General features: G+C 35.4%; 2 protein-coding genes across 5 annotated transcripts; both read left to right on the top strand.

Moving 5' to 3' along the window:
• The first annotated feature begins 1,942 nt into the window (after positions 1 to 1,942).
• On the top strand, positions 1,943 to 9,707 carry LOC107827423 (uncharacterized). 3 transcript variants are annotated; one of them, XM_016654570.2, is made up of 10 exons: positions 1,943 to 2,250; positions 2,807 to 3,329; positions 3,815 to 3,962; positions 4,213 to 4,323; positions 5,151 to 5,256; positions 5,420 to 5,638; positions 6,239 to 6,308; positions 8,049 to 8,224; positions 8,630 to 8,696; positions 9,152 to 9,707. In XM_016654570.2, exons 1-10 carry the CDS (start codon positions 2,104 to 2,106, stop codon positions 9,298 to 9,300), a joined length of 1,716 nt encoding a protein of 571 aa, XP_016510056.1. In that variant the 5' UTR covers positions 1,943 to 2,103; the 3' UTR covers positions 9,301 to 9,707. The 3 variants fall into 3 exon arrangements, with proteins under 3 accessions (XP_016510056.1, XP_016510055.1, XP_016510057.1); XM_016654569.2 differs by having other exon boundaries at positions 5,130 to 5,256; XM_016654571.2 differs by lacking the exon at positions 4,213 to 4,323 and having other exon boundaries at positions 5,130 to 5,256.
• A 1,310-nt stretch (positions 9,708 to 11,017) lies between these two features.
• Positions 11,018 to 17,384, top strand: LOC107827422 (dihydrolipoyllysine-residue acetyltransferase component 2 of pyruvate dehydrogenase complex, mitochondrial-like). Of its 2 annotated transcripts, none has more exons than XM_016654568.2 (19): positions 11,018 to 11,353; positions 12,419 to 12,512; positions 12,776 to 12,861; positions 12,968 to 13,065; positions 13,162 to 13,202; positions 13,577 to 13,632; positions 13,733 to 13,807; positions 13,919 to 14,011; positions 14,545 to 14,778; positions 14,877 to 14,949; positions 15,112 to 15,200; positions 15,385 to 15,470; positions 15,549 to 15,624; positions 16,212 to 16,279; positions 16,365 to 16,431; positions 16,531 to 16,626; positions 16,711 to 16,813; positions 16,884 to 16,979; positions 17,084 to 17,384. In XM_016654568.2, the coding sequence occupies exons 1-19, from the start codon at positions 11,315 to 11,317 to the stop codon at positions 17,152 to 17,154; spliced, it is 1,641 nt and encodes a 546-aa protein (XP_016510054.1). In that variant the 5' UTR covers positions 11,018 to 11,314; the 3' UTR covers positions 17,155 to 17,384. The 2 variants fall into 2 exon arrangements, with proteins under 2 accessions (XP_016510054.1, XP_016510053.1); XM_016654567.2 differs by having other exon boundaries at positions 11,040 to 11,353; positions 12,746 to 12,861.
• Positions 17,385 to 18,305: the final 921 nt, after the last annotated feature.

Below are 18,305 nucleotides of genomic sequence, written 5' to 3'. Positions count from 1 at the left end.
GAAGATCTTTTTTCACGAATGAGGTTGCAGATCACGCGATTAATGCATGATATTGGTTTTATATCTTTTGTCAGGGGGTGTAATTGTCATATTATTACGATTTTTTTGTCAGTTGGCTACCAAATGAATAATTTTAAAAAATAGGGTACAAGTTAAAAGGTGACACAAATATAGAGTACGGTTGCAAATCCCCCGCTATAAATATACGGTGCAAGTAAAATTTTACCATATCATAACAACACTATTTATTCCAAAAAATTTATTTTCACTCCACGTTGTTCTAGATTGAACACTTTTCAAAGCAATTATATAAGAGTTAAATATATTGAATTGTGTGAGAGAACTTGCTGGCTTGATTTTTTACAAATAATAATATAGAGCATAAAATGAGTTGTTTAATATTTAAATTAATTTATGAGTGTATGTTTGACCAGATTTTTAGGAAGAACAAAAAGTGGTTTTGTGTGGTAACATTAATGGTCGTTTGGTACATATATTAGAAAAAATAATGCATGTATTAGTTTTGGCATTATTAATTTTTTGTTTGGTACACTTTTTCAACTTATTAGTTATATATTTTATTTGGTATTCTCTCATGTATAACTAATATGTAACAAACCAATGGTATTAGCGATACCAAGATTGTTAATACATACATAAGCATGGTTAACGATAAAAATTATTCCTGACCTCAAAGCTAAAGAACGTGAAAGGTATTTTTATAAATAAATAATTTTAAAAAAAATTATATAATGCATGTCATTTTTAATACACCGCACCAAACAGTCATGAGAAATAATATCACCATAACTAATACCATCATAACTCATTCCTATATTACTAATACATCATATTCAATACTATTCTTATGCCTCCTACTAGGGGTGGCAACGGTCGGGTCGGGTCGAAAACGGATAATGCAAAGAACGGATAATATGAATAAAACATGGATTAACCGGCGGATAATATGGATATCCATATTATCTATGACTTTTTGAATATGATTACTTTTGGGAGAATTTCTAGTCTCTCCAACTTGAGGAACCCCCAAATTGAGGCTTTACAGAGTAAAAGTTAAACCCGTTAATTATCCATTAGTTATCCATTTTCTAAATGAATAATATGGTTCTTATCCATACTTGGATCCGTTTTTAAAAAGTTAATTATCCAACCTATTTTTAGTGAATAATATGAATGGATAACTGATAATTTTTTTTTTAGAAACTACACAACCTGCCTATGACGCACAAATTAATTACATGTTTTTGCCTATTTAAAAATTATTTATAATTTCTACCCATTTGATCCAAATTTATTTCCTGTCTACCTCATTCCTCTTTCTCCCTTGATTTTGTTTTATCCAACATACCAAACCGTGCATTTTCTCTTTTAATTAAATCCCATAATTTTATCTTTGGGAAAAAATATGAAATCCATTCAATAACCCAATAAGCTATCTTCGCTCATGTTGCGGTGCATATTTGCCTTCGCATTTGAAATACACAATGTTAAAACATTCAGCTTCATTTTTGCAAGCTTACTTAGTAGCTATTATAGTATGATAACTAAATATTTTGGTCTTTCTTTATTTTAAGGAGCACATACGATTACTTAATATATTAAGTTTCCCAGATCTGATTTTTATGTATGTATGAAAACCCACCATTATTTAGCTTGAAGCTCCTGAATTTGAAATTTTATTTTAAAAATTTATCCTTTGATTCGAAGTGAGTGATATAAAATATTATCTATAGTACTTTCGAGCAAGCTTCCCAAATCTGAATTTTTGTGTGTATTTAAATATCGATCATTATTGGACTTGAAAATTTTGAATTAAAGTATTTTTTAAATTAATTAATCAAACATAAATTAGTAGAATGAATAAGAAATACTTATGAATAAGAACACTTTTCAAAAAGAATAAATTTTTGCTATTAAGAACTTTTGGCTTCCCACGCTATTATATCACTGTACAGTGAACCCCAAGGCCAAAAACCCCACTCTGACCCCAAATCCGCTTCAGGCCAAAATCCACATTTCCCCACTGTTAATCCCCTCAACAGCTCTGCATGCCCAAAAATTCATCTTTAATTCTAGAATCAGATGTCGGGAAAAATGGAGGAGGTGGCTCCGATGGAGGAAGTGGTGCAGGCATTGCTGGAATGCATGGTGGAACCATTATTAGGGCGTAATTCTTTCAAATCAAAGGATGTTCCAACACTTGATCAACAACGTTCCATGGCAAAACATGTACTAGTACATTATATCCTGCCACTCTCTGTTCATTCATTTGATATGTTCTCTCTTTTGGTTTTCATACAATAATTTGTAATCAATTTGTTTGGTAAAGTTGTCATTTTGGGCTTACCTGGAGTCAAACAAAATTGTCTCTGGCTATATCTTGTTAATACTTTTAAATATTTCAATAAGTGCAAAATTTTGCAAGTTTTAGTGTAATACAGGTGATTTTAAATGTAAAAGTTAAACACAAACTAATCGATATACTCTTTCTTTTCATCCGTATACTCTTAACTTCTATATTTCGTTAAATAGACTTTGGGAAAAGATCTTATGAAATAGGAATGGAGGGAGTCTATATAAATGATTATAGTAGAGGTGAGCTGCATCATGCTTGAATTTAGATTAATCAGTACGATAGCATACTCAAGCTTGATATGGAAGTTGAGTAATGAAGGATATGCTAGTTTTGATTAGTCGAAAGCCTACATAGAGTACTTAAGCGTGCTATGGTATGTTTGTTGTGTGCTACTTAACCCACTCTTCTACTGGTTACTGATGTTGACAGGTGGAAGCTGTTGTGTTGCTCTACAACTACTACTATAGGAAGCAACATCAAGATCATAAAATAGAGTTTCTTAATTTTACATCATTTTGCCAATTGGCTGTAGTTTTGAAACCAAGTTTGGTGACATATATGAAATTAATGCGTCGATCAGATTACACAGACGTGGACGATTTGGAAAGCCAAATCTCGCTCACTGAGAAGGCAATTATGCGGGCATGTGATATATCTTCGGCACTGGATGCTGCACAAGTTGATCCACTATCAGAGAAATGGCCTATTTCCAAAGTTGTTGTATTCTTAGTTGACTCAAGGAGGGAGAATTGCTTGCTCATGCGTAGTTCTATGACCTATGCTGTTTGGTCCATTATTGAAAAACATCTTGACGTCTCCTCAGGTTATCTTTTTGATTCAAAGTGTATAAACAAAAAGAAAAGATCTACTAATATACCTTCAACCAGTTCTCAGTATACTGATGGAGCAGGCCTCGAAGAGCTTGCGCTTTCTGCTGCCGCAGAAGCAACAGGTATATGCTTAACGATGAATCCCAAATTCTAGAATTTTAAGTTAAGACTTGCATTAAGAGCATAGGAAAACTAGTGAGGTAGAGCAACTATTAGTGCTTTTCATGCAGACTTGTTGAGCTATCTTCTTTCTATTTGTGCTGGTTATAATTGAGCCCCCTCCCCCTCCCCCTCCAAAACCTCTCCTGGTCTCTATCTCTGAGTTTTAGGAATCTTTTTCTTATATTTATTTCCTTTGTTTGGCTGTTGGTCAACCAGTTTGGTTTGATTTTGTCTGAGACTAGCTGAATTGATATATAATTATTTTTATTGTCACTAGGATTAGTCATGCCTTACCATTTTTCGGATTTTGAATTCTTTGAAGTAAATTAATTTTGCTACTAGTATACTGATTAATATCCTATCCTTGAAGGAACCTCAGTTATGTATATACACTGTAATATTTGTGGAATGACTAAATATTTCATGTAATTTGCATGTGAAACAGGCATCAATAGAAATGATCTGGTTGTCCTAGAGAGCCACCTTGTATATTCCTTAGATAAAGAAAAAGAAGCAGCTCGATTATATCTTGTACAATTCACTAAGTCTGTCAATGAAGATTTTATGGTTCCTATTGGAGACGTCATTGAAAGGTTGGTCCACTTCTCTACATATTCAAAAATTAACGACAAACCACGATAGTCAACTGTGGACAATCATATACATCTCTTGTCAAATGTGAGATTTGTTACCAATATTTGATGCATAATCTGGAAAATCTTAATGTTCATCAATTTTGCATTGCATAAATGAATATTGCTTTAAGTTTTATTTTCAGTACTATAAATATTGCTCCCATGACGAGGAATGGCTATTTTTTTCCTGAATCTGCTTCTGGAGTAGCTTGCAGGGTCCTCTAATCAAGAAAATCCTAAGTGGATGGGCGGTTTCTCCAGCTGTTGAGTATTTTCACTTGATGCCCTACAGAGATATGTTGTCGAATTGGTATTCTAGGTAGAAGTTTCATCTGGTTCACTTACTTTTGGTTATTCTTTTGAAATGTTTAGTCAGACGTTGCACTCTAGTCTCTGTAGCGAAAATGCTCTTTACCTTTCAGTTTTATATGCTCTAGCAGAAGCTTAGCTGTTTCCCTTCCGGTGAGTAACTCAGAGTTCTAACTGTTCCTTGCAGCTATATAAACCCCCGCTTTGAGGTCTCTTACCAATAGGAGACTGTGAGAAATAAAACACGGGAGAAAGAGCTTATGGGAATACATGGCCTTCATGCCTTACGCTTCTATCTATTTATATACATGTATTAAAATGAGTGCTTTCTCGCTTGTCCAATGTGGGACACTAATATTTACAGTGCTATGCTAGCCTATCTAACAAAAATATTGTAGTTGAATAAGTCCAAGGTAACTGGTCGTGAGAGCATACTTAAGACGTTTGGTACTGCTGCTTGATACTGATTAAGATTGTATAAAAACTATGCTTATCCGTTGAAAAGCCTTACCTGTATCTTAGGCATATGATAGCACCAGTACTTTTGCCGTTTTGCGATTAACTGGTTCCGTATCTTGTACTGTGATTCATCTATTCTTTGGAGTGACTATGTGTTTGTTTTGTTTTACTTTATTTTATCTATTTCTTCTAAGAGATTAAACCAAAACCCGTACTTCCAAAATTGCACTTATCCTGAAGCCCACCTTCAGTTTCTGTTTCTAGATAACATAAATATTTGTTTATTTCCTAGATATCTAGTTTCTGCTCTTTCAAACTATTGAGAGGAGGATACTAAGCATAGTTCCTTTTTTTTAGTACAATGAATTGTGATCACAGGGAGCTGTTACCAAATGGCTTGCAAGATCTAACTGTAGAACTGGTAGCTGGTCATGCATATGATGTACATATTGGAGGTAGCTCTAGTGAGAAAGAAGTAAATGAGGTGAAAACTAACTCCTACAGTAATTACAGTATAAGTTTGTTATTACCTCATGCTTTCAGAGTCGATATTATGGATGCATCTGACAAAATATATATGATTAGCAAGATTATTGGAGCATGGATGAAAATGGTTGTGAGTATTCAGTTTTCAAGCATGTTGACAGGAGAACGTGGTTCAACTCATGATTAAGTCGTGCAATACTGATTGTGATGATGAAAAGATTGTTGAAGCGAAAAGAAGAGGCATTCAGGGGCTCTCTGCAGTAGGCTCGTCTCAGTTGGATTCTCAACATTCTGAGGATGTAGTAACCGCTTTGGCTTCAAAGGAATCTGCAATATCACGATCTGCCTTGACTGTTCTTTACTGGAAAAGAGAGAAACTGGTACCTGCCTCTGATATTGCTATTCTTCCTATGTCGTCCTAGGTGCATGCCATTTCAAGTTGACAATCTTTCATACTATGGTTAACAAAGTTATGGCTGCTAGTTTCACTTTTGGGCAATATTATTAACAACAGATCAGAATTTGCAAATGAATCTTTGGGTTTTACATTTTTTGGAGTTCCTAAGAGGAGAATTTGTACTAGTTTCTCTGACAAGTGACTAATACACCATTCCTTGTTGATGAATTTTCCAAATTTTCTTTGACGAACTTCTGACTAAAAAATTAAGAATTTAAAATTATTTGTTTCCTTTGATAAGAAGTTTCCATCATCTTTACGTTGATCAGGTGGTCTTGTTTCATTCCCACTTTTCTATTTTGTATTTTTTTTGGGGGGTGCCGGGGGGGGGGGGGGGTCCCATTCGTGTTGGGGATCAGACGTGGAAGACCATTTGAGTGAAGGCTTTAAGGAAGTCAACATATTCAGTTATCTCGATATATGGTGGTAGAAAACTGTGGATTATGTTGTTTATTTCCACAATTTGCCGTCAAACTTTTAAGACATTGATTACCATCCTGATATCTTCCTTTTTTACTTTCAGAGTTCTCAGCTACGCACTTTGGAAGATGAGATTGCATTGTGTGATAAAACTATTCGGACAGTATTAAATGGTGTGATCTTTTCTTCTTTTCTAGCGTCATTCATCTTATTCAATGAATATTAAATTCTTATTGGGCAGGGAGTTTTTTTTTTTTGGTTACCTTTAAGGCATTACATAGATAATGTGCGACTATTAGAGTGAATACAAACTGCCGACTGGAGGTTCCAAGTATCATCAATTTTTTTTGTGCTCTCATATATATTCTTGGATTTCTATCTATCTTGCTATTAACAACTTGCAAAAATAAGGCATGAAAACTTCCCTTCTCGTGTTTCTTTTCCTCTCTGTTGTTCTTCAAGGATCATGTTCCTTAGAAATTGGTAAGGATTTTTTTCCTTCCACGAGTCAGATAGATTGCAGTAGAGTAAAATAAAAAAATTTGTATAACTTTGATGCTAAAACAATTACCGACTGGTAACATCATATGTGAAAATGGAGTGTGACAATGGTTTATGCCAGTCAATTTGGTGTCAGAGAAAGTAATTTCCTCACATGGGAGCACCACTAAAATGGAATCTTGTCAAAAAATTTCATTGCCTGGTTACTTTGTTTAGTTTTGTTCTTGTATAAAGGGCATTTCACCTTCACCAATGTATTTCTCTCCTTGTTAAGCAAATTGCTTTTTCTCTCTAAAAAGAGTCGCATCTGATGAAATGATATAGTCACAGACTTAACCAAGAAAAAGGAAGCTCCACCATTTTATAAGAAATTAGTGTAATTAAGCTAATATCACCCATTCTTGGTCTGTTCGTCATCTTTAAACCAGCAAAAGTTCCACTAGCTGCCTTTAATGAGCTGAAACAGTGGGCAATATCATCCTTCATTGAGAGTTGTTGCCTAATATTTTAATAAATCTGAAATCCACCTTGTAAGCTCCTTGATGAGTTGGATGAACAGGTGTACACGTGTGGTGTTATACTTCTGAAGAATCTCCTATATAGCTTATCAAAAAACCAAAAAAAGAAGAAGTTTGTGTATGTTTAGAGAGTATTCTCACTTGATAGTGCATACCTTACTAAAAGTCATCGGCTTTGTAAGAGAAGGAAGAGACATTTATGGACAAGAAAGAAGCATAAAGAGCGAGATGAACAATAATGCAAATGGTACGGAAAAGGTTGAAACTTGTAGGATGTGAAAAAGTCTGTCAATGGATGAACCTGCAAACGTCAAAGCTCAGCTTAGTCCATCAAATATATTTCAGGGTAAAGAGTTGGTGGCGTCTCCACATTTATGAAAGTTAAAGATCAAGGGAGGAAAGAAATTTTGATTATCTCTTAATTAGTTATCTTCAATCATACACCCGCTCTGTTCTTTTTAGAGATGCGGGCATAACATAGATCTAAAAGCTGCATTAGCTGCATTATTGGTAAGTTTCAGATTTTATGAGATAAATCAAGGCCCTTTTGTTTCTTAAAGAATGATACTGAAAAGATGATAAATAATGAAAGGAAATTCTTTTTTTAAGAAATTAGAAACATAGCTGACATTTCTGTGTCGGTTTAATTGCAACGACCCATAGCTGACATTTCTGTGTCGGTTTAATTGGAACTGAGAAAAACAATGGACAGAAAACATTCTGGTAACTTCTCTCTTATGACAGGTGGCATTATCTATTGCAAATGTTTGATGTTTTGATACCCATTTTTGATAGTTTATGTCAACCTCTGGGATACTTTTCACTTGAATAGCATCAGTTTAAACCAATGGTCTGAGAACTGTCAGCATAATGTCTTTCTTAATTTGTATGCAGGAGATGAAAATGATTTACCATTGAAGATTGAAGCTCTTGTAGATGGCTGTAATGACGTGTGTGTGAAAGGTGAAGGAGTTGAGTACAATACCAATCAACTGGTAGAAGACCAATCTATTTATAGCAAGGGAAAAAGATTGTCCGAGGCCATTCTTACTTTGCAAAACCAATGTCAGGCAAGATGAGGCATCCTAATTTGACATTTCCTTTTAATTCTTTGCTTTTCTTATTTTCTGTTCTCCATTGTTGGTTGAAAATTTTCTTCATGTTCGGTATTTCTAATATTTCCTTCAATATACATGGGAAGTCATTATTGGGAAATATAAGGGACGTGTTCACTTTATTTGAACTAAGAAAGTCAGCAGTTATTTTGACTTGAATGCATTTGTTTATTTATATAAAATCTTTAATATTGGATAAGCATATGGCAAAGATAAGAACTTTCAACTGGTTGTTTCTTTCTGAAATCCTGTCGTCAATTGTTTATCCTAAAGGTATTAGTGTCTGCTCTTTATTCTGATTTTTTACTTGCTGCATATATGTAACATCCACACATTTATTCTTCAATTCTATGTCTGCAGCAATTGGATCAACTGTGCTGCAGGAGTAACTGGGCATTGCCAACATATCGGGTCTTTCCATTTGAGGGTAAGATATTAAACTTTCCCATCTACATCAAACGGATATAGTGGTCTTCGTTTATATCAATCGTACATGCTATTGCTATTGATGATTGTGATGGGACGTTTGATGAGATTTCTTTTGCACAACTGTGATAGCCTGTGAAGATTTATTCTGAATTCTTGACAATTTTCTCTTTCACATTTTTTTCGTATCGGTTTTGATCTAGTGAAGAAATGGACCTTGGGCCTAATTCAACCCCAAAAATTAGATCATGTGGACCTACAACAGAAGACCCATCTCCCAATTTGTCTAGTATTGCTTGGCTTTCCAGCTCTCATTTTACTAATTGAAGCCTTGAATCTTGATTTTTGTTTTAGAGTTACCTGTTCAATTAAGTGAGCACTCTCCAATTTTAAAATGTCTTGCTCAAGTACCCTGCAAAGTTGAGCTAATCCTTGTCAGTGTTTGCTCCTTTAAAGGTGGATTTCAAGCCAAAGTCATTGTGAAAGGTGCAGATTTCGAATTTACCAGTGAAAGCAACATACGTGAGAGTCCGCGTGAAGCAAGGGAGTCCGCTGCTGCACACATGATTGCGGAAGTAGCTCGCATCTCAGGTCAGAATCAATAGCTTTGCATGGGTTTATGGCTCTTTGCAAATACCAAGATCAGACCTTTCCTATCATCTCATTCTCCTGTGTAAAGTCAATGCCAGACATGTACTCAGAAATACTAACTTGTCTGACTCTAAAATTGGTATGCGCACAACCAATAGATATCGGCACTATTCAGTTGTTTGCTGCTTCTTTTACGTTGTAGTGTCAAGAGTGCCTGAAGCAAAAGTGAATATCGTTTCGTAATTTGGAGGAATCGCTTTATTTTTATGGTGTTTGGTAGCTTAAAATTGGTTAAGGCCGAAAGACGTATAACGATACTAACTTTGTACTGAAAAATGCAAGTAACTTTCCATTACAACTGAATATTTTTATTTTTGTTACTGCTTAGGACTTATTTGTATCACCATACCAGTGTGCTTTCATGCACGTATGTCCCTCCACTACTTCGTATGTCATCAATTAATATTGTGTCTAATTAAACATTTGAAATAAACTTAACAGACTATTCGTATTGTACAACACAATCTTTTTACTTCTGAAAAATCGGGACTAGAACAAAGCAATAGAAGTATTTTACATAGTAGTGACAACAGTTATAAAGCAAAAGCCAATTTCTTTTCGTCATCTGGAACAAGTGGGGAATATATCCAAAACTCTCATAATAAAGAAAGCAAAAAAAAAAAGAAAACGAGAAAAAGGTCGGAAATGGAAAGAGAGCTGCATTTTCAGAAATTGAGAGCTGCTTTATCGCTGACCACTGACCTTAGCCCACCTATACCGCTATACCCAATTTTTTTTTTTTTTTTTTGACCGAGCCACTTATGCACATTTTCTGACTATTAATATCTGAAATTTTCTGATTCAATTAATTTATTTTTGCGACATAGAGCTTATTAAAGTGAGACACTTTATGTTAAAGAATTTTTTCATTTCCGATAACCAAATGTCTCGAACTCAAAGCCTTGCGTGGCAAATATAATTTCATGGCATGCCTTCATTCAAACTTGTCGGAAATTAAACCAAGATTAATTCGTATTCCTACACCGTCTAGGATTTGGTATTTACTAGGTTATTTAATTCATGTCTAGTTAGGTTTTGTTTACCAATTTTATATTGGAATAGGTTTTTGATTTTGTAGTATTATAAATAGGGGTGCTACTACATGTTTTCTATTATAGAGAGGTAAATATGTAGAGAGATTCAAGAGTTTATGAGTTGTGAAAAAACCTCTTATCATGTTCTCTCCCTAGTTTAATAAATTTCTTCTACTTGTGCCTAAATTATTCTCGGGGTATTTCAATCCTTCAAATTGGTATCAGAGCTTGTGAGAGATTTTGTCAGAGCGTGTGTGAGATCCAACAAAAAAATATGGATACTCTATTACCTAATTGTCCCGTTTTTATGTTTGATGGCAAAAGTAATTTCGAAACTTGATATCAACAGAACGTAATCTATAAATATTTTTGACAAATATTCAACGTAAACTTATAATTTCAAAAGTAAAACAATTTTAGTACTGTAAACTTGAAAAACTGAATATATCAGATTTAGATTCTAAATTCAACTCTATGCATAATTATGAGCGGAAGAAAATAGGTAGTCTCTTTTTTTCTTTTATGTACATAACTTGCAAGTTTGGTAAATAAAAAATTTACCAAAGAAATAGGTCAGCCACCTAAGCGCATACACAAGCGAGGACTAATTCTTTTTTAAAAATGGGTTTAAAATAAAAAAGACGAGAACAGAAAAGAAAAAGGAAAAAACAAAAACAAAAAGGAAAGAAGAAAAAGTGAGGTGGGTGGGGGAAGAATAACGCGATCTAAACCGAAGAAAATTAGTCTATACTTATTATTAAGAGCCGTAGGAGCCTTCTCCATTTTGGTTGAATCTGTTCTGTGTCCAATTCTACACTCCAAAAGCCACCCTCCACCTTCACCCGACCCTTTCATAGCGAAATACTGCTTTATTAACAATTAAAGGTAAGAAAAAAGGGGAAGATTTTCGATTTGGAGGTTTGGAACCATCATTATGACTTACGCTACTCACGTCCTTCGTCACTCCAAAAAGGTTTGATTCTGATTTCCTTTTTTTTTTTTTTTTTTAAATCTATTCAAGTTTTCAGTATTGACTTGTATTCTTGAATCCCTAAAATCTGCGCGTTTAGGTTAATTTGTTGAAGGAAGAATTTGATTGCCAATTATGTGATATCTGTGATCCATATGAGCCCGTGGTTGTGCCGCATTTTAAGTCAATATTGAAAAGAATATATATTTCTTATCGACGTTTTTCTTCATCGCGGTAGACTAGTGATTGGCGGTGTTTTATTTTGTATGAGATTTTGGAATTGGAGTTAGGAGCTATGCTTGCAGTTGAGCTATAGATTAGTTTATGACTATAGAGCTTAATTTTTATGAATTTGGAGCTTTGCGATTTATATCGATATTAGGTTGAATGAGGCACATTTCCTCAGTGGCGTTTTGATAGTCAGAAGCTGGTTCACTGCTCACACCTAAATGAAATAACTCATGCACATGGCGTGGGACATGAAAATTCTTTTTATTTTACCGATAGCAGTTTTAGACTTAGGCATCTTGCTTGCTGGTTGATATTTGTCGTATGGTGATATCAGCGTGAATTCATGCAATTAGTCTAACCATTTCGATCCTAGACATATTCGTGCTATCTATATCTAGTTATTTTTCGCCTTCCCAAACCATTTCGATCCTAGAAATATACTTGCTATCTGTATCTAGTTATTTTTCTACCTGCTACTACAACATAAGTGCTGAGTAACTCTGGCCACCGAGGCTTAGGCATATGGGGAAGAAATCACCTAGTATTTTTTGCCTCTGCTGAGATTTGAATCTGAGACCTCATGGTTCTTCTCCCACTACATTGACCACTAGGCCACACCTCCCTCGCAATGTTAAGAAAGGAGAAAAAAAAGAAAGGGAATACTTTAAAGTATATAGTGGTGATGCATCTAATGTACTTTGTCTTTTCAAATGGCATCGCCTAATCTATGTAATTTATCTGGTCCTGCCCTTGGAACATCCAACTGTGTGTCCAATTATTCCAGAACCTGTTAATCTTATTTTGTTTCTGTTTCTGTTGCTTTCAAATTATTTGCAGATCAGAAGTTCTTCTAACTTATTACGGCATGACTCTGCTATTCTTGTCCGCTGGTTCAGTAATGGCACGAGGTCTTCTGTGGAGAAGGGAGATGGTAAATTAGTATCTTTAATTATTGGTGTTTATGAATTATCCGTATTATCATATGTTTGTCACTGTGTCCAATTCTTTAACAATGAATATTACAATGTCTGAACATGTCCATGAAGAATATCTTAGTTGTCATTCTTTTCTTGTTATTGCGACTAACCGTCTTGATGATCTCTTCCTGGTGATGTTTTCATTTTTCCCTGTGATGTATGATTCAATTATTTATGGCTTTTACAGATATTTTAAGGTGCCGTTTTGTATCTGTAGGGGGACACAACATTCCCAAGTCCTTCAGTGGATGCAACTCTGGTTCAGCAGTTTCCAACAACCGTTGTAGAGCAGTGTCACCCACGGTTGTGACCAGACCTCTATTTCCTTTTTACCTTCCTTTTATAGTTTTCTTTTTCCTGTTGAATCTGAGCAGCAATGTTTACATTAAGATCATGTTTCTGACTGTAGGTGTCATTTGTGGCAACATATAACGGAAATGCTTTGAGAAATGCAATTGATCCATGCGCCTCCACGGCTAGCATGGCTTTCATGAGAGGGTCTTCAGGGTTTGTTCTCTGTCTTACTTCTTCTTCTTAATAAATTTAAAAGTATGTTTTGATCATCCTCTTCAAGCAAATTCTGATTTTTTTTTGGGGTGTCAGATCACAAGTGCCTTCAAGGAGGTGTTTCTCCACTGCTTCAGGTACTTGTCTTTTAATATCACTTTGTCCTTTGGCTATTCAATCAGAAAATTTATTCTCAGGGCACCCTCCAGAATGCTTATAAACCATGTTTTATTTATGGGCATTTATCTACTCACTATAAGTCTAGTTCCTATTTATCAGTTAAGATTCACGGGAGGACAATTCCATGTCAATGCTCTCTAATTGAGTCATTTGCATTAACTTGTTGCCTATCTTTTACTTTAGTTCTATTTGTGTCTATTTGCCCAACCTATTGCTAGAGAGATCCTTCTTATCCTTAGTAGCTTTAATTTCGAAACATGGAACCAAAGCGGGAGAACCCCCACACCTTTAATTTCTTATCCTTAGTCGAAGCTTTAATTTCTGTTTTCAGATCTTCCTCCACACCAAGAGATTGGAATGCCATCTCTTTCACCTACAATGACAGAGGTATAATAGCTTCTCTCATTAAAGCTCCTCAGAGCATCATTAGTCTTTCTGCACTTTTGGTTGTCTTAGCGCCTCAGCGGTTCCTCATACTTTTATGCAGGGAAATATTGCTCGATGGTTAAAGAAAGAGGGTGACAAAGTTTCTCCTGGTGAAGTGCTATGTGAAGTGGAAACAGTAGGATCACTTTTTAGGTGCTATTATCATGATGTTGTTGAGGGACTTTTTTTTCCTTATGTGTCGTGATTCTGGATTATGGTATTTATGATACTCATTCAATCCCCTTAGGATAAAGCAACTGTGGAGATGGAGTGCATGGAAGAGGGATATCTAGCTAAGATTCTTCGCGGAGACGGGGCAAGCAGTATCAAAGTTGGAGAGGTATAGATGCTTAATCTAATTGATTGAGAGTACCAATTGGGTGTGTTGTATCTTGGTGTTAGACAACTTAGACTCTAAGCCATGTGGTATAAGGGACTCACTATTATCTCCATTGTTGATTTTTTCACTCGTTTGTCCAGGATTTTCACAGTGTGGAATGTTATGCCACTTGTCTATATCTGCATCTATGTAGTTGATGCATCACACAGCACATTCCACGATAAAAGCTAGTGCTTGGACCTCCTAGTTCCTATTTGACTTGTATCTTTGTTGGTACTTCCATATTTTTAACTAATAGCTGCATAGAGAAACTGACAATTCCCTTATTTTATGATGCAGTGCATCTGTTCATTCATATATACTCCTAATATCACATAGTTTTTTTTTTCCATTCTAATATCACATAGTTGACCCACTAGAATTTTCCTTCCTCTTTGAATTTTACTGCCTTGAGCTACATGCCAAGAATAGCCAGATCATTGTGGGAACTAATCAATAAAAAAAATCCTTGATGAATACTGGTAATTCTGTAGGTGATTGCTATTACCGTTGAAGAGGAAGATGACATTGCAAAGTTTAAAGATTACCAACCTTCAGCATCAGATGCTACGCCTTCACCAAAAGCATCTCCTCCTCCACCTCCACCCAAAGAAGAGGTTGCCGAGAAACCTGTCACCCCATCAGAGCCAAAAGCTTCTAAACCTAGTGCGCCTGCAGATCGCATTTTTGCTAGTCCGCTGGCTAGGAAACTAGCGGAAGATCACAATGTACTTATTTTATCCAGTTAAGCTTGTTTTGAAAATATGATTCAGGTCGACGTGTTTTATCCATGAGGTTAATTCTCCATATGTCTGAACATGAGCAGATACCTCTCTCAAACATCAAAGGAACAGGTCCGGAGGGACATGTTGTGAAAGCTGATATTGAAGATTATCTTGGTAACCTTTTTCCTATTCTGCATATATTCTTATATGCTAGCTGATGTCACTATTGGTTTTATGTCACTGAATTTATCTCCTTTTTCTCTTGTGGGAGGAAAGATTTCGCTTTGGAAATTATGTAATTTAGAAGAATCAATAATCTTTTCTTTTATTTGATAGCTTCTCGTGGAAAGGAAGCCCCTGCGGCAGCTCCCAAGGCTGATGCAGCTCTTGATTACACGGATATTCCAGTTTCACAGATAAGAAAGGTACTATTTACCCCTTTGCGGGATGCATCTCGTATTCCCAAAATTAGCGAACTTTAGGTGCTTGTACCGTGTTATCTACCATTTATCTCTTGTATTAAGTTTTAGATAGACTTTCTGTTTACCCACTTCTTTAACAAGCACAAGGTTTTGTCCTAGTTATACCAGTTTGGTGTAATCTGTGCAGGTGACAGCTTCTCGGTTGCTGCTGTCAAAGCAAACCATTCCCCATTACTATTTGACTGTTGATACATGTGTTGACAAACTTATGGAGTGAGTATTACTTTCATTTCACAACAGCAGAATTCAACTTTTTTCTGATATTTATCATGCCCGCTGCTCGGTCTGCAGATTAAGGAGCCAGCTCAATTCATTGCAAGAGTCTTCAGGAGGAAAGAAGTTATCTGTTAATGATCTTGTAATAAAGGTATGAAATACTCCTTTAAGATCCACTCTGCCTCCCAACAAGGAAAAAGAAACCAGCGGTCTTGTTATCTCGTCTCAAGGAGACAATTCTAGCCTTCTTTCTGTAATTGTGAAGGGTCCAGAAAAGAGAGAATATGCGTGGACCTCTGTTTCACATTGGAGCCAGAATCTCGTATATTTCTGTCATAATAAATCTGAATAACTCCTAACTGGTTTCCTTAATCACTGCACCTTGTCAAAAAAAAAGGGTTACTTCTCTGTCCCATTATATATGATGTTAGAACTATTTGGGAAGTCAAACAGTTTTTCCTCTGGCTACATTTTTCTGGACAATTATACATTTAACTATAAAAAGTGTAATTTTCTTTTCATAGGCAAAGAATTTGTAACTATTTGTACTACTTTTAATATAGTTTCTAAATATACAAGTTTTGGTTATGTTGAAGAATCGGTGTCCAAATTTATACTGACAATTAGGTCTTTTGACTTTGGGAATGGAGTACATAGTATGGGGTGTATAGAAGATATTGACATCAGTTGTCAGTGGTGATGTGTCGCAGAGAGATGACCTGGGTAACTTCATTGCAGGCTGCTGCTTTGGCTCTTCGAAAAGTTCCTCAGTGCAACAGTTCATGGACCAATGACTACATTCGCCAGTAAGTGGAGTATATGAAGTGAGAGGACCTCTATAGTTGAAACTTGGAGTGGACATTAATAGTGCATTCTTTCTTTCAAACACAGGTATCACAACATAAATATCAATGTTGCGGTGCAGACTGATAATGGACTGTATGTTCCTGTCGTCAGGGTTTGTTCTCATCCCAGTCTACTGCTCTATAGTAATTGGAAGTTTCTTGATTCTTACTACCAGTTGTATTTCATCTTGGAAAAATCATGTTGTTGGCAGGATGCTGATAAAAAAGGTTTATCCACTATTGCCGAGGAAGTTAAGAACTTAGCTCTGAAAGCAAAAGAGAACAGCTTAAAACCACAGGATTATGAGGTGTGCATTGCAGTTGTTACGTATCTGCTTTTGCATAGTTAGAGAAAAGTATATTTTATTCGAGCACTTGTTTCTTCTCCACAGGGAGGCACATTCACTGTCAGCAATTTGGGAGGGCCTTTTGGCATTAAACAGTTTTGTGCCATCGTAAACCCTCCTCAATCGGCCATTCTAGCTGTTGGGTCTGGTAAGTTTGCATCTCAGTGGATTGATATATTTTAGCTGTGATCTTGTGCTCATTGTAGTTTCTTAAATAGCTGAGAGAAGGGTGATACCTGGTACGGGCCAAGACCAGTATAAGTTTGCCAGTATGATGCCTGTAACGTTGAGCTGTGATCACCGGGTGATTGATGGTAAGTGGCTTGACTGCCTATTTAGATAGTTGAGTCCTCATAACCCCCTCTTTAGGAATTATGGTTAAACCTTTTAATAATTTCAATTTGATACCTTTATCCAGGCGCAATTGGTGCAGAATGGCTCAAAGCATTCAAAGGCTACATAGAGAGTCCAGAGTCTATGTTACTGTAGATTGACACTTCCTTTTCTTGTCTTTTGAATTCTTCACGTTTTCCTCAACAAGCCGGATGAAATTTGGATGTATTATAACTGGTTTTTTTTTTGTGCCATGGCCTATTGCTTGATATAAGCATCTTTACTAGGGAAAATAGCTAAACGACTTGAGAATAATGAGGCTGCAAGGCCATGTACCATTAATTTAGACTTTCCTTCACGCAGTGTAAAAACAAGTTTTTGCTCGAGGTCATTGAGTTGATTATCTGTCTGAATTAGTAGAATACTAGCTGGAAATTCATTTTTTAATAAGATTCACTGACCTGTTAAGTCAGAGATGCTAAATCACGAGGCTGTTGCTTGAATCCATGATTATCTACTTCATTAACGTATGCCAGTTCTGTCTGTTTCTTTTGATACTGTATCTCCTAAGAGCTAAGCTAAAGTTGCGCATTGATCGCATTGAACCTTGTGGGTAATTGCAGTATAGGTAGTTTGCAAAAACATTTGGGGTATAAGATGCTAAGAACACATTTTTGGAGTAATATGTAATGTGGATAGAACTTATAATTTGGTACGATTCAGAAGATCCTCGTTAAACTAATTTGAGCAAAACCAAGAACCTTGGTGGAAAACTCAGGTAAAAAGAACAAGCACCTCTTCTATGACCAGACTATTATGTGAAAGAAGCAAAGTAAATTTAATTGAACACTCACGTTTCAATAAAAAATTTCAGAGAACACAGCTGATAAAATATTTGGTCTAGAATTGCAACGCATCCAAGTCACGTTTTCTCTAGAGTGAGTGTATATGGACTGGGTTTGTTCTGTTTCTATCAAAACCAAAACAAACAACTATATCGGTTTGGATTGGTTCGGTTTGTCGAGTTTTTCAAAAATTTTAATTATATAAATATTATTTCACTCTTACTTTATTAAATTTTATATAAGTAAATATATGTTTAATAAAATTTTAAAAATTAATAAACACATGATCTATTAAAATATTTTTTTGGGAAAATTTTCTTTGTAACATATAATAATTATTTTTTGGTCATCTCACAATAATTTTTCCTTAATGTAATCTATCAAGGTTAACCAAATTTAATAATTAAACATAAAAATCAATATGATACCTATTTATGTTCTATTTAGTTTTAAAATATCAAA

This window comes from Nicotiana tabacum, chromosome 4 (assembly GCF_000715075.1).
Source record: "Nicotiana tabacum cultivar K326 chromosome 4, ASM71507v2, whole genome shotgun sequence".
NCBI lineage: Eukaryota > Viridiplantae > Streptophyta > Magnoliopsida > Solanales > Solanaceae > Nicotiana > Nicotiana tabacum.
Note: the sequence above shows the minus strand (reverse complement) of the source record. Positions and strands in the feature narration are given on the sequence as shown.

Coding starts and splice junctions, on each gene's coding strand:
- LOC107827423 (XM_016654569.2), top strand. CDS start 2,104: ATGTCGGGAAAAATGGAGGAGGTGGCTCCGATGGAGGAAGTGGTGCAG. Junction 2,251..2,806: donor AACGTTCCATGGCAAAACAT/GTACTAGTACAT, acceptor TGATGTTGACAG/GTGGAAGCTGTTGTGTTGCT. Junction 5,639..6,238: donor ACTGGAAAAGAGAGAAACTG/GTACCTGCCTCT, acceptor TTTTACTTTCAG/AGTTCTCAGCTACGCACTTT.
- LOC107827422 (XM_016654567.2), top strand. CDS start 11,315: ATGACTTACGCTACTCACGTCCTTCGTCACTCCAAAAAG. Junction 13,066..13,161: donor TTCATGAGAGGGTCTTCAGG/GTTTGTTCTCTG, acceptor TTGGGGTGTCAG/ATCACAAGTGCCTTCAAGGA. Junction 15,201..15,384: donor CAGTTTCACAGATAAGAAAG/GTACTATTTACC, acceptor TAATCTGTGCAG/GTGACAGCTTCTCGGTTGCT.